The sequence below is a fragment of the Epinephelus lanceolatus genome, chromosome 20, assembly GCF_041903045.1.
Source record: "Epinephelus lanceolatus isolate andai-2023 chromosome 20, ASM4190304v1, whole genome shotgun sequence".
Taxonomy (NCBI): Eukaryota; Metazoa; Chordata; class Actinopteri; order Perciformes; family Serranidae; genus Epinephelus; species Epinephelus lanceolatus.
The window spans coordinates 19,327,977-19,341,678 of record NC_135753.1 but is presented as its reverse complement, the minus strand read 5'-3'; the positions used below and the strand labels follow the sequence as shown (position 1 = coordinate 19,341,678).

The following is a 13,702-nucleotide window of genomic DNA, read 5'->3' as shown; positions in this document are numbered from 1 at the left end:
CTCGTCAATGTCAGTATTCTCCATTTCACTCAGTGTCAACACAGAGCCGTCCAGCGGCGCCGAGCGTGTTGCGTGTGTGCATGCGCTCATTCATATGCTCAGCATCTTCCGCTTGATGTTTACTGTTGGTGAACTCGCTGTGGAGTTCAGCTCATATTCCTCTAAGCAGATGCAGTGTGTTGAGAGATTCCGCTGTATAAACAAGTGAGTAATAACTTGTTTGTATTTTTCATCACAAATTTGAATTTCATCATAATTGAGCTGAGAAATTGCTTTTCTATGACATGGGATGCAAGTTAAAGATTGTGCCTTCATTAAAATCAAGAAACAGCAGAGAATACATCACTTGCACAGCATACAGATGCTTTTTATTGATAACTGCTTTCAAACTGCTAATGAGTAAGTCACAACCACTGTTACCATACAATACAGAACATCAACATTATTGTAATGTTTCAGTTTCAGGGCAAATGAAATGCAATTTTAAGGGTTAAATTTACCTATTAAAGGAACTCGACATGCTGCAAACCATGAAACACGCAAACCCCTCATTTAAATAGGGTGGTTCAGCCCCATACGCAAAATTCTAGATTGCGCAGGCAAATTAGTACACGCAAATTGGGATCTTAGTAGATCCGGCTCTGAGTAACTGATATACAAATGATTATTCAGGGGGTGAAGTGTTCCTTTACATAGTGGCATGGTGTTGCAGTGGTTAGCATTGTCACCTCACAGTAAGAGGGTTCCTAGTTTGAGTTAGGGGTGGAGCGTTTGAACCCTGGGGTGTGTCGGTTTTCTCTGGGTACTCCGGCTTCCTCCCACAGTCCAAAGACATGCAGGTTACGTTAGCTGGTGACTTTAAATTGCTCATAGGTGAATGTGAGTGTGAATGGTTGTGTGTCTCTATGTGTCAGTCTCTATGTGTCTTGTACCCTGCCTCTCGCCCAAATGTCAGCCGCAACAGACTCCAACTGCCCTGTGACCCTCAACAGAATAAGTGGTCATGGGAATGAATGAATGAATATTCCTCTAATTTAACCTTCTTTTTTTTTTTTTAATTGTCGGAAATTGTTGTCCTTCAGCATCTCGGCTCATCTGGGTTTGAATCAAAGGCCATTGGACTCCTTTTGTTATATAGCCTTCCACTGCTTTGCCGCTAATCTAAGTGGCTTCATCAGCTCCACTGATTGGTTGGGGTTTCCTGGCATTTAACCTCTGTAGATGACTCACACAATGACATCATGTAACATGTGAAGCATCTGCAGAGATTACAGTAAATGCTGGGGACTCCCTCCCAGTCATCAGTGCTGGTAAAACAGACACAACTCCACAGTAAGCCCTACTGCCTTTGACCTATTAATAGACATCCATTCTTCTCAGCTGTTGAAACCGTACAGCATTCCCGAAGCTAGATGGAGGCTATGATACAAACTTTTGGAAACTTTTCAGCTCACCGCAAATCATACTAAGCATTTATATAGGTAGCAATGTGTGTTTGTTATCATAGACATAAATAGCTGTGGTGAGAATATTTGTGTGTGTTTTTTACAGGTATGATAGTCATTGACTATTTTTCCCCATTTCAAATTTTTACGGAGTGTCTGTGTTAAATTTGCCGTAAACTGTGACCAGTGCCATTTATGTGTTGCATTCCCTCTGCATAAATATCCCACAGACACACTCAGGGCTGCAGGTGGTGTCTGTGCAAACTTCCATGTCCACTTAAAGTCATTACACAAGAGGCACCTGTGTGAGACAACAAGTTATGCTGGGAGGAATTCTTTGTGTTGCTGAGCAGTGAGTGAATCTTGAATTATTTAAAGCATGGATCTCTCTGCCTGTAGTTCCCCGACATTAGACTGTAATTGGCTTCGTTAGGATGTTTTAATCAGCTGCAGCATCTTCGCTCTAATCTCCCCCCCTTTCCTCCAACCAGCGCCCTCTCAAGATTCCCAGAATCCTCGTCGTTATCTCCCTCCGTAGTGAGAACTGCAGCCATGCTCTTAGCTAATAAACGCACCCTCACGTACATTCATTCTCAACAACATATGAAACAGAAACACCTGCAGTGCTAATGATAAGGAAATTGTAACAGCTGGTAGCTGCCAGCACCCAAATATATACAAATCATATCAAGCAGTTCAGTCATTCACTTCACTCGGATGATTTGCAATATCTGCTGCTGCCAGCAAATCACAGGTTGCCATGTTATGAATACAGGCGGTGACTATGACTCTCGAACACAGGGACCCAATCATACTAAGATTTTGCTTTTTTCGTTTTTTTTAATTTAGAAATTGGACCAATTTTTTTGTTCATTGGGTTTGTGCTTCTTTATAGAACAATAATGGAGTATAGTGTTTATTTATTCAATGATTTTATACAAAGGCTAACAGTTTGTTTTCTCTCTATCTCATTATGCACACAGAGAAACATCACATTCCAGATATCTTGAGTTTCCTGCAACAGTTTCACAGAAATGTAAATTATTCTTAATGAGTCACTGAAAAAGGGACAGTTCTCAACACAGCATTTCACGCTCTGTTCCCTCCGCAGACATAAATATTGTCTTTTCCAAAGCTTTGTGTATTTTCTTCAGCTTGGGCTGGACAAGTCTTTGCTCGGTTTAGTTACTCCGGCTGTTCCAAGTGCCAAAATCCTCTTTCCAGCGCTGTCAGTGTGCTGACACTTTCTGTCAGCTTTCATTGTTACACTGTTACATTAATTCCCCTGGTTTCTCCTGTTTGTAGCAGAAGAGGTGATACTCCACACCACTTCTGCTGTGGGATTAGCAGACGAGTTCTCCCGCTTCATGCAGTCTTCAATAGCAGTAACTCTGTTTTTTTTTTTTGTTTTTTTTTCCCTAGTTGCAGTCCTTGGCCTGCTGTCAGAGCTGCGTGTGGACCTGGATCTGCACACCTTGCTGTTTGGCGAGAGTGTCCTGAATGATGCTGTGGCCATTGTCCTGACACAGTGAGTATTTCGTTTTAGGATTTATCCGTGCCGTTGAAATGTGATATATTTCTAGGTTTAATTGTGTGGGCGCTCAGTCTTTTCCAATTGGCATTATGGGGGTGGATGTGTGGGGGAAGGAAGGCTGGATGGATGCTGCCAGCTTTAAGGAAAGGGTGTGATTGGCAAAACCGCATGAGTGCCTCAGATGCTTTGCAGTGGACTGCGTAAGCGAGTTGCCCCTGGCACTGTCAGCATCTCATTAAGGTACTCAGTGGAGAGACTCACTGCCAGGGTAGAGACACGCTCCCAGCTAACGAACTCGACGAACACAGCTACTGTCAAATTCAGACAAAATACAGCATAAAATCCTCGGAAGCTCAGTGGAGTAGCCATGATGCAGTCATGCCTTGTTCATGCATTTCAATTGCCTCATTCTTTTCTCCTCTTTTGCCCTTTCTCCAATGTTGCACTCTTATATTCATGTTTGTCCTGCTCACACACATTGCAGTCCTTGTCTGCTCTATTTACGCATTGCCAGTGAACAAAGCCATTCAAGTAGACTTGCTAACAGATGGCAAGATGGGGAGCAGAGAGATGGAGACGGATCGGGGAGAGAACTCACACAGGTCCACATTCATGGCCAGGCAGGCAGATGAAAAAATGGAGGTGGAAGGGAGATGTCAAGGATGAGATCCATATTTGCATATTGTATTCGCAAAGACTGACACATCACATGTACAGTACCTGCCATCTCTGGTGTCTCTTTCTCCGACGACACAAATGGGCCCAGACAGGCGGGCAGATGGAGAGAAAAGGAGGCGAGTGTGCAGATTGTTGTGTTCACGCCGTGGCTGCTGTCTCTGTGTACATTGAAGTGCAGAGGAAGGAGCCTGTACGTCTTCCTGGACAAACAGTCAGATAGTGCGGTGTTTGTTCCTGGAGTGGCGTGACCGGCCTTCATGCCATCTCTTGTCACTTGACTGGCTCGCTGGCCTGCCGGTCGCTCTGGCTCCACACACAAAGCTGGCCCTTATTAGTGAGCCACACGGGGCCCTGGCACTGGAATTTTAACAAGCTCCCGGAGCAGCTCAACCTTACGCTGATGTGCCCTCTCACAGGCACTAAACTTCCTGCTCCAGCAGCCTTGACCCAGCCACCATTCAACCAGGTCCTGTGTTGACAACTTGAGAGTTTTTGTCTGGGAGTTAACAGCCCAAGATAATGTCACACTGACTGAGGAACTAGTAGCCAAATTTAATGTGCTAACACAACTTGAGTCTTTATTTTGGCAGAGGGGATAATAAATTTCCCCCTTTCAACTTGCTGAGCTCATTAGCGTCAGCTTGATTGATTCTTCCCCTTTTGCTATGGAGATTAAAGCATGTTGTGGTGTGTGCTAGCTCATTTCAACCTGACAGCATGAAAAGTGGAGATACATTACAGGTTCATTTGTCAGACTTTTTTTTTGACACCATACAGATCTTCAACAAACCATTTTTATGGTACCTAGAGTATAAAGTAAGGTTCTGTGAGTTTTATCCTGGCTTTCAGGAGGTGTGCCCCTTTGAATGTAGGAAGCAAAAACATCAACAACATTCACTTTCACATTGTTTCTGCTGACTCAGTGTTTTGACATTCATTGAAAACAGTCGATGTCTACAGGGAGTACACGGGAGGGTCTGTGGTCGGTAAAGAAATGTTGTCATTCCACAAAGGCAGCCAGCTTCATCAGCCCCTCGCATGGGTGCCTGCCTCTGCTTGCTTCACCTCAGGACTTCTCTTACTCTCTCTCTCCCCCCCCCCCCCCCCCCACCCCTCCCGGTGAGGCCTCTTTTGCACTCAATGACTTCCATGTGGAAGTCTCCCCTTCCCCCCACAAAGTAAATATTTATAGCGGTGTGAATAGCACGATGCTGCTGTCTTTGTGAACAACAATAGTATTTCCCCTGTTTCCCACTAACTACTTGGGGATGTCTCTGAGGCAAGTCATTCAGAATGGATTGTTTTTCAGGCAAGGATTTAACTTCTAAAGAAGGCCATGTAGTGTTAGGAGTCACTCCAATAAATTGTGCTTAAAGGCTTAGCTCAGCATAATAAGCATGTGAATTTATGCACGCTGCTCCAGACTGGTTTACACCAAGAACCAAGTGCGCCATATTTCTGACAACTGCATTTGTTTCAGAGCCATAAACCATGTTGACGCTTTAATGTTTCAGCATCTGTAACACTCATATTTACTTCTGTCGTAATTGTGCTATTGCCTTCTCTTTGTTCCATAACAGTTTGTCTCTTTTTTTATGAGTGTAACCCTTTTTTACAGCGCGCTGTGTCAATTTGTCTTCCAGTGCCATCACCGCCTATAGCCAGATGGGTGCAGGACATGCCTTCGACCCTCCCGCCTTCCTCCTCTCTGTTGGTTATTTTCTTGGAGTGCTTGTCGGCTCCTTCCTCTTGGGTTTCATATATACTGTCATAACAGCCCTCATATCCTTTCATCCCCTCCCATCTCTGCCTCTGCACCCCAAACTCAATTATCACCTCAGCATCCGCTGCAATCTATCTACTTCCTCAACTTGGTAATTGCTCCTCTAACAAACCCCCTACTCTACCACCTGAACAAAAGCAACGCAGCGAAGTCTTAAAGTGCTTCTGCGACATTAATGGTTGCAGAGAGATCGTCAATCAAGCCAATAGCCTCTGATGAAGTTTCGACTCGCGCTGTTGTCCAGCATTTCCCTCTGATCTTAGTTATAAGGCTTTAGGATGAAAAATGAGGACGTGTCATGAGAGGTTTCGGGCAAACCTCAGCTCTTACAGTGACTAATCTCTGGGTGCAAGCGAAGCACATAGAGAGCATTTATTAGATTTTGCTGATGCTAACCATAGCAACAGCCCCTTCTTTTGTGCCATCTCCTCAAACAGTATTTACTTAAAAGGACTCAGTTCACTTGCAGTACCTGTCCTTGTTAATTATAAGACGATTAGACTTGGGAAGGTGTTTCCAATATTGTAAGCCAACAGTGTATTTAAAGGGACAGCTTGTATATTTTTTTATTGAAGTACTATCCATAGTCAGTGTATTACATACAGTAGATGTCTGTCAACACACCTTCAGTTTGGTGAAGCAGCAGGAGTTCCAAAAGGGAAGCTAAGCAATGTACTGCTGGGGATGAGGGCAGTGGCAAAACCTATTTTAGCCACCTAAAAACATCTGTGACAGTTTAAGTGAACGGTCTGTTGAGAGTATTTTCATGTCTTTACCTTTCCATCAAATAGCCTTTTCCAATAGGGAAGTCGTTAATGGCTTCAGTTCCTCATTTGTGCTCTTGTTAAAGCCATCGAACTCCATTGACCAAGACAGTAATTTTGGCTCGCTGAACACGGGAGCTGCTGGTCTACAGCTGCCACGATTCGTTTGTCTTTAATTGTGTTATTGTGTGAATTTAGTGAGTCTGAACTAACTCTTAAATGCCAAAATCACACAATAACATGAATAAACCTACTGATCAAGGCAGAGGTAGACCAGCAGCTCCTGTGATTAGTAATGTTAAATTGCTGGTTTTCTCAAGGGAGTCTGGCTATTAGAAGAGAAATGTAATAGCTTCAGTTGCCTGTCAAAAATCGCTGTCTGTCATTAAGGTAACGCAGTAAAACTATTCTAAATATAGTGCACACTTAAACTGATAATGATTTTTTCAGTGAGACTTGTTTTTAGGTGGCTAAAATACGTTTAGTTTCTGACTCCATCCACAGCGGTACACTGCTTAGCTTCCATGTCAGACTCCAGACTGCTTCTTCAAACTGCTTGCATGCCGACCAGTATTTACTGTATATAATACACTGGCTATGGATAAGTTTCTCATACAACATACAATAAGCAGTCCTAATATTGCAATATATACCGTACCTAAACGCTACGTATCTGCACTTTCTCTGACTATCACAAATACTGACCTTCCAACCTGCGTTGTTCTTTCTGGAACACTGTATAAAGACCTACTGTATGCCTTACAAGGAAGCTCTGCCCGAGGGGATGTGGGACAGAGAGAAAGCAGGAGTGGGATGTGGACTTTGTTATGTGGTGAAGAACTCGCAGAAAGGATCTCATCAAGACCCAGTGGGTTACTGTAAATGGCAGATCCCCTGGCTTAGTGAGCAGCTTCTGCGGTTGCTTTTTGTTTGCATAGGCTGCAGAATTGCTGCACTTTTCTGTACATGTAGTCTGCCACGACAGTCAAAAAAATGTGTTGCGTTTGCACATTCAACTGTTTACTGATGCAAAGTGTTAAGTGCTATATGATTATCTCTCTGTATATCTTTAACTCTCCTTCCACCTGACGAAATTCACTCGGCTACGTGAGAATCCGCTGCTGGAAACATCCATCGTCGTCCTGCTGTCATGGAGCAGCTTCCTCTCAGCTGAAGCCAGTGGACTTTCAGGTGAGCCTGCATGACTTGTATGCTCTGTGTGTGTGTGAGAGCATGTCAGTGCAGATGGTAGTGTGGAGGTCAGACAGAATACAAATCCTGTTAGCGAACTGCTGCCCTTTTCCCCTCAGGCGTCGCTTCTCAACTGCATGCACTGACTTGCTCACTCCTCCACAATATCAGTAGCACAAGCAGCTGTTTGATTGGCAAGCTCTGCTGCTTCAATGCGTCTCTGTGGCCACCGGCACTCCACAAACTTGGGAATGATGCGTGCACTTCGTCTGCTGTCCAGACAAGACCATCTGCGCAATTCTCTGCTCAAGAACAGATGAAAACCCACATCAGGATTGGAGGAAGGCCTTCCGCATATATACACTCATGCCTTACCCTCTGAGAGTCCTTGGTGTTGCGAGTCAATAATGCACAGATGAGAAAGTATTAAGCCATCTCCTCTCTACAGGGAACTGCAGGTACCAATCCCATTCTGGGCTCAACCCTCATAACTCATTTTAAAATGGTGTCCGCCCTCCGCTGTCTGAGCATGCTTGTACCTTTAGTTTGGAGATGGCCCCACAGATAGGCAGCAAGCCATAATAGCATTCTTGCCCTAGTTGTTTGCACATTTCCTGGAAAGTCAAAAAGTGTTCGGGTCTCATGTAAAAATGGATACAACATGACCTTGCTTTTGTTTTCTGTATCCATCACCAAGGGGAAGCAGCATTTCTATTACGTTGTTAGATTTTTCACTTTACTGATTCATAGTTCCTGAAATCTCAAGTAGCTTGTGTTTTGGAAAACAACAATTACTTGGCTCAGCTGCCTGGAATTGTCTTCATCTATTTCTTCGCCGACCACTCGTAATGTAGCTCTGAAATATGAATGCAGTGTACATATGCACACATTAGTGTTGTTGTTCCTCCTGCCCTGATTGTGTCAGAGGGATTCCATTCATTGAGCTGATGTTGTGGAGCTATCTCTTACTTGGCAGTACTCCATGTGGCCTGTGGAGGAGGAGGAGAAGACGGTTTTAATGAAATAGCGTAACCTTTGCCTATTGGACCCAGATGCCCTGTCTATAAAGTACAGCACTCTGAATGCTGCCCAGTGTGGGAGGCACAACCGCAGCAAAACCAAGGGCAGTGATTCTCGGTACTATCTGATACAGAGCCTCGGGTATTTTTAGTGCAGTTACAGCTTTTCTGTTATGTATTTATACTGTAATGCCACAGCTAATACTTAATTTTGACTTCAATCCTGTGGCATTGTGAAACCAATTTTGATTCTAATGTTTAGTCATAGTAACTAAAAAATGAGTCCTGTTGCAATCTTCGATGTTCCTGGTACAACACTGGACCCTATGAGACTAATCTGGGGAGTGCTACTCTGTTTAACGGCCTTTAATGGTCTATTTGGGGTGAAGCAGCACCTCATACAGAGCAAACCAGTGAGCGATTGGAGTCCTCCTTGGTGTCCTTTGGTAATCAAGGCTCTTTCTGTCTCTGTTAATTGCTGGAGTTTAGTGAGGGTGTGCCTAATGACCCTCAGCATCGCAGGGAGCCCTGCTATCATTAATCTTACGTCCCTCACAACTGCTCATTATGGGATGCATCTCATCTGTAGCCAAGTGCCCTGAGTGGAAGAGTCTTTATGTGGACAGTGGATGATGTGTTACCTCTGTCAGTGTTATGTAAACCAAAGAGGATGTCGAAGCCCTAAACCAAATTGAGCCAAAATGAGATCCGCCATGCTGGCATACTCGATTAGACTTTGCTGAGCAATGCTGGAAAGGACATTGTGAACAGGGATTACTGGAACTAGCCTAGTGCAGGTACAGGTCAGCACCCCAGTGTGAAGGCGGATGGTGAAGAGAGAATAATGGACTGGCTTCACTTGCAAGCCTGAACCACAGGTGCCATCTTTTCTCTGCTGCTGTATTTATTACTGCTGGCTCTGTCCTCCAACTCTTGCTCCCCATCACAGTAATTTCACATGTTTCCATCTTCTGTGATTCTCTCTGAAAGTAGAGTGAGCAAGAATGTGAAATTGAATTTCTGCAACAAAGCAAGCATGTCCTGCGAGGCAGCAACCCACCTTTTATGCTCTGCGTTTCAAATTCCAGCTCTCTGCTCCAGCCAGCCTCCTCTTTACCAGCAGGGACCCTAATCACTCCCTCCACCCTGTTTCCTCTCTCTGCAGAGCTGCATTTCTTTCCCCCTTGTACTTTTGCTCGACATTTGTTTGCCTTTTGTTAATTTCTCTTCCTCCGCATCTGGCACGATCTACAGCATGATGTCATTCTGTAGCAGTTATCATTCCCAGAGCTTCATGTCTCTGGAATAGAAATGGAAGTAACGTCTTTGGCCAGAAACATGCAGAATGCTTGAATTGGGTTGGACGGCACATTTTGATTGAGCTGTTTATACAGCTGGATTTGCTAGAACCAGGACAATGGGTGGATACAGGGTTGGGCCGGTCTGGTCAGATCTGGTGTCACATATTTAGCTGCACACAGGAGGATTGAACTGAATTCTTAGCCTTTAGATAAACGCTGACATGCATTGTTCTGCTAATGTTTCTCATGTTTTCAATCATCATTTCCAGATTTATTTTAAAAATCATGTTTTGGAATTAAACTGGAAGTCAGTTTATCTCTGGTCAGTTGCTTTGTTTTTAAAAAATGCTGGGTTGAATCATGCAAACAAAGACTCTGTTCACAATGTTTTTCCTATCATTGAAGAACCTCCCACAGCATACCCTCAACATGAGAGGCCCCAGGGCTCTGTGTGTTAGGCGGCACACAAACATACACATTCTCACAATCTGATTACATAATATGTGCATGTATCAGCAATTTTGCATACTTTGTAGTAATTAAATACAGCACATTGTTTAACTCCCCTCTGTTTACAGAACACTCCTCCATAAGTTTTTCCAGCCCAGCAACCAGAATAAAATGTTTGCATCACACATTTGTGCACACCACGGGGAATGCTGCACTTGTATGTTTCATACCTATGATGCAGTACATATTACATGTACATGAGCTGATTTTCTCATCTGGAGGAGGAGAGGATGGTGGGTGGTGTGACACCTAGGCAAGATGGCTGGGACATATCCACCCATGTTTGTAGCGACAAAAGCAGGTATTTTGAAATGACAGGTCAGGACATTTCCAGCTGTGTTTGTAGCAACAAAACCAGGTGTTTTTTAGTGAGAGGTTGGGACATTTCCAGATGTGTTTATAGCAACAAAAGCCGGTATTTTTAAACAATAGGTCGGGACATTTCCAGCCCTGTTTATAGCAACAAAAGTGGGTATTTTTAAACAATAGGTTGGGACATTTCCAGCCATGTATGTAGCGGCAAAAGTGGGTATTTTGAAATGACAGGTGAGGACATTTCCAGTCGTTTTTGTGGTGACAAATAGGGTATTTCTTAACAATAGGTTGGGACATTTCCTTCTGTGTTTGTATTGGTGAAAGTGGGTATTTTTGTAATAAGAGGTTGGGACATTTCTAGATGTGGTTACAGTAACTAAAGTGTATTTTGTAACAATAGTCAGGACATTTCCAGCCCTGTTTGTAGCAACAAAAGTGGGTAGTTTTAAACAATAGGTCGGGACATTTCCAGCCATGTTTGTAGCGGCAAAAGCGGGTATTTTGAAATGACAGGTGAGGACATTTCCAGTTGTTTTTGTGGTGACAAATAGGGTATTTCTTAACAATAGGTTGGGACATTTCCTTCTGTGTTTGTATTGGCGAAAGTGGGTATTTTTGTAATAAGAGGTTGGGACATTTCTAGATGTGGTTACAGTAACTAAAGTGTATTTTGTAACAATAGTCAGGACATTTCCAGCCCTGTTTGTAGCAACAAAAGTGGGACATTTTTAACAATAGGTCAGGACATTTCCAGCCATGTTTGTAGCGACAAAAGTGGGTATTTTTAAACAATAGGTCGGGACATTTCCAGCCATGTTTGTAGCGGCAAAAGCGGGTATTTTGAAATGACAGGTGAGGACATTTCCAGTCGTTTTTGTGGTGACAAATAGGGTATTTCTTAACAATAGGTTGGGACATTTCCTTCTGTGTTTGTATTGGCGAAAGTGGGTATTTTTGTAATAAGAGGTTGGGACATTTCTAGATGTGGTTACAGTAACTAAAGTGTATTTTGTAACAATAGTCAGGACATTTCCAGCCCTGTTTGTAGCAACAAAAGTGGGACATTTTTAACAATAGGTCAGGACATTTCCAGCCATGTTTGTAGCGACAAAAGTGGGTATTTTTAAACAATAGGTCGGGACATTTCCAGCCATGTTTGTAGCAGCAAAAGCGGGTATTTTGAAATGACAGGTGAGGACATTTCCAGTTGTTTTTGTGGTGACAAATAGGGTATTTCTTAACAATAGGTTGGGACATTTCCTTCTGTGTTTGTATTGGCGAAAGTGGGTATTATTGTAATAAGAGGTTGGGACATTTCTAGATGTGGTTACAGTAACTAAAGTGTATTTTGTAACAATAGTCAGGACATTTCCAGCCCTGTTTGTAGCAACAAAAGTGGGACATTTTTAACAATAGGTCAGGACATTTCCAGCCATGTTTGTAGCGACAAAAGTGGGTATTTTTAAACAATAGGTCGGGACATTTCCAGTCATGTTTGTAGCGGCAAAAGCGGGTATTTTGAAATGACAGGTGAGGACATTTCCAGTCGTTTTTGTGGTGACAAATAGGGTATTTCTTAACAATAGGTTGGGACATTTCCTTCTGTGTTTGTATTGGCGAAAGTGGGTATTTTTGTAATAAGAGGTTGGGACATTTCTAGATGTGGTTACAGTAACTAAAGTGTATTTTGTAACAATAGTCAGGACATTTCCAGCCCTGTTTGTAGCAACAAAAGTGGGACATTTTTAACAATAGGTCAGGACATTTCCAGCCATGTTTGTAGCGACAAAAGTGGGTATTTTTAAACAATAGGTCGGGACATTTCCAGCCATGTTTGTAGCGGCAAAAGCGGGTATTTTGAAATGACAGGTGAGGACATTTCCAGTCGTTTTTGTGGTGACAAATAGGGTATTTCTTAACAATAGGTTGGGACATTTCCTTCTGTGTTTGTATTGGCGAAAGTGGGTATTTTTGTAATAAGAGGTTGGGACATTTCTAGATGTGGTTACAGTAACTAAAGTGTATTTTGTAACAATAGTCAGGACATTTCCAGCCCTGTTTGTAGCAACAAAAGTGGGACATTTTTAACAATAGGTCAGGACATTTCCAGCCATGTTTGTAGCGACAAAAGTGGGTATTTTTAAACAATAGGTCGGGACATTTCCAGCCATGTTTGTAGCAGCAAAAGCGGGTATTTTGAAATGACAGGTGAGGACATTTCCAGTCGTTTTTGTGGTGACAAATAGGGTATTTCTTAACAATAGGTTGGGACATTTCCTTCTGTGTTTGTATTGGCGAAAGTGGGTATTTTTGTAATAAGAGGTTGGGACATTTCTAGATGTGGTTACAGTAACTAAAGTGTATTTTGTAACAATAGTCAGGACATTTCCAGCCCTGTTTGTAGCAACAAAAGTGGGACATTTTTAACAATAGGTCAGGACATTTCCAGCCATGTTTGTAGCGACAAAAGTGGGTATTTTTAAACAATAGGTCGGGACATTTCCAGTCATGTTTGTAGCGGCAAAAGCGGGTATTTTGAAATGACAGGTGAGGACATTTCCAGTCGTTTTTGTGGTGACAAATAGGGTATTTCTTAACAATAGGTTGGGACATTTCCTTCTGTGTTTGTATTGGCGAAAGTGGGTATTATTGTAATAAGAGGTTGGGACATTTCTAGATGTGGTTACAGTAACTAAAGTGTATTTTGTAACAATAGTCAGGACATTTCCAGCCCTGTTTGTAGCAACAAAAGTGGGACATTTTTAACAATAGGTCAGGACATTTCCAGCCATGTTTGTAGCGACAAAAGTGGGTATTTTTAAACAATAGGTCGGGACATTTCCAGTCATGTTTGTAGCGGCAAAAGCGGGTATTTTGAAATGACAGGTGAGGACATTTCCAGTTGTTTTTGTGGTGACAAATAGGGTATTTCTTAACAATAGGTTGGGACATTTCCTTCTGTGTTTGTATTGGCGAAAGTGGGTATTATTGTAATAAGAGGTTGGGACATTTCTAGATGTGGTTACAGTAACTAAAGTGTATTTTGTAACAATAGTCAGGACATTTCCAGCCCTGTTTGTAGCAACAAAAGTGGGACATTTTTAACAATAGGTCAGGACATTTCCAGCCATGTTTGTAGCGACAAAAATGGGTATTTTGAAA

The 13,702-nt window shown here is 42.7% G+C and overlaps 1 protein-coding gene across 1 annotated transcript in view; it reads left to right on the top strand.

Annotated features, from left to right (window-relative positions):
- Positions 1–13,702, top strand: part of LOC117265084 (sodium/hydrogen exchanger 9-like) — a 106,469-nt gene that overhangs the window by 21,370 nt on the left and 71,397 nt on the right. Inside the window, exons 6-8 of the mRNA XM_033639476.2 lie at positions 2,868–2,973; positions 5,301–5,439; positions 7,290–7,395. Coding sequence (XP_033495367.2) covers positions 2,868–2,973; positions 5,301–5,439; positions 7,290–7,395 — 351 coding nt within the window. The remainder of the gene's footprint in view (positions 1–2,867; positions 2,974–5,300; positions 5,440–7,289; positions 7,396–13,702) is intronic.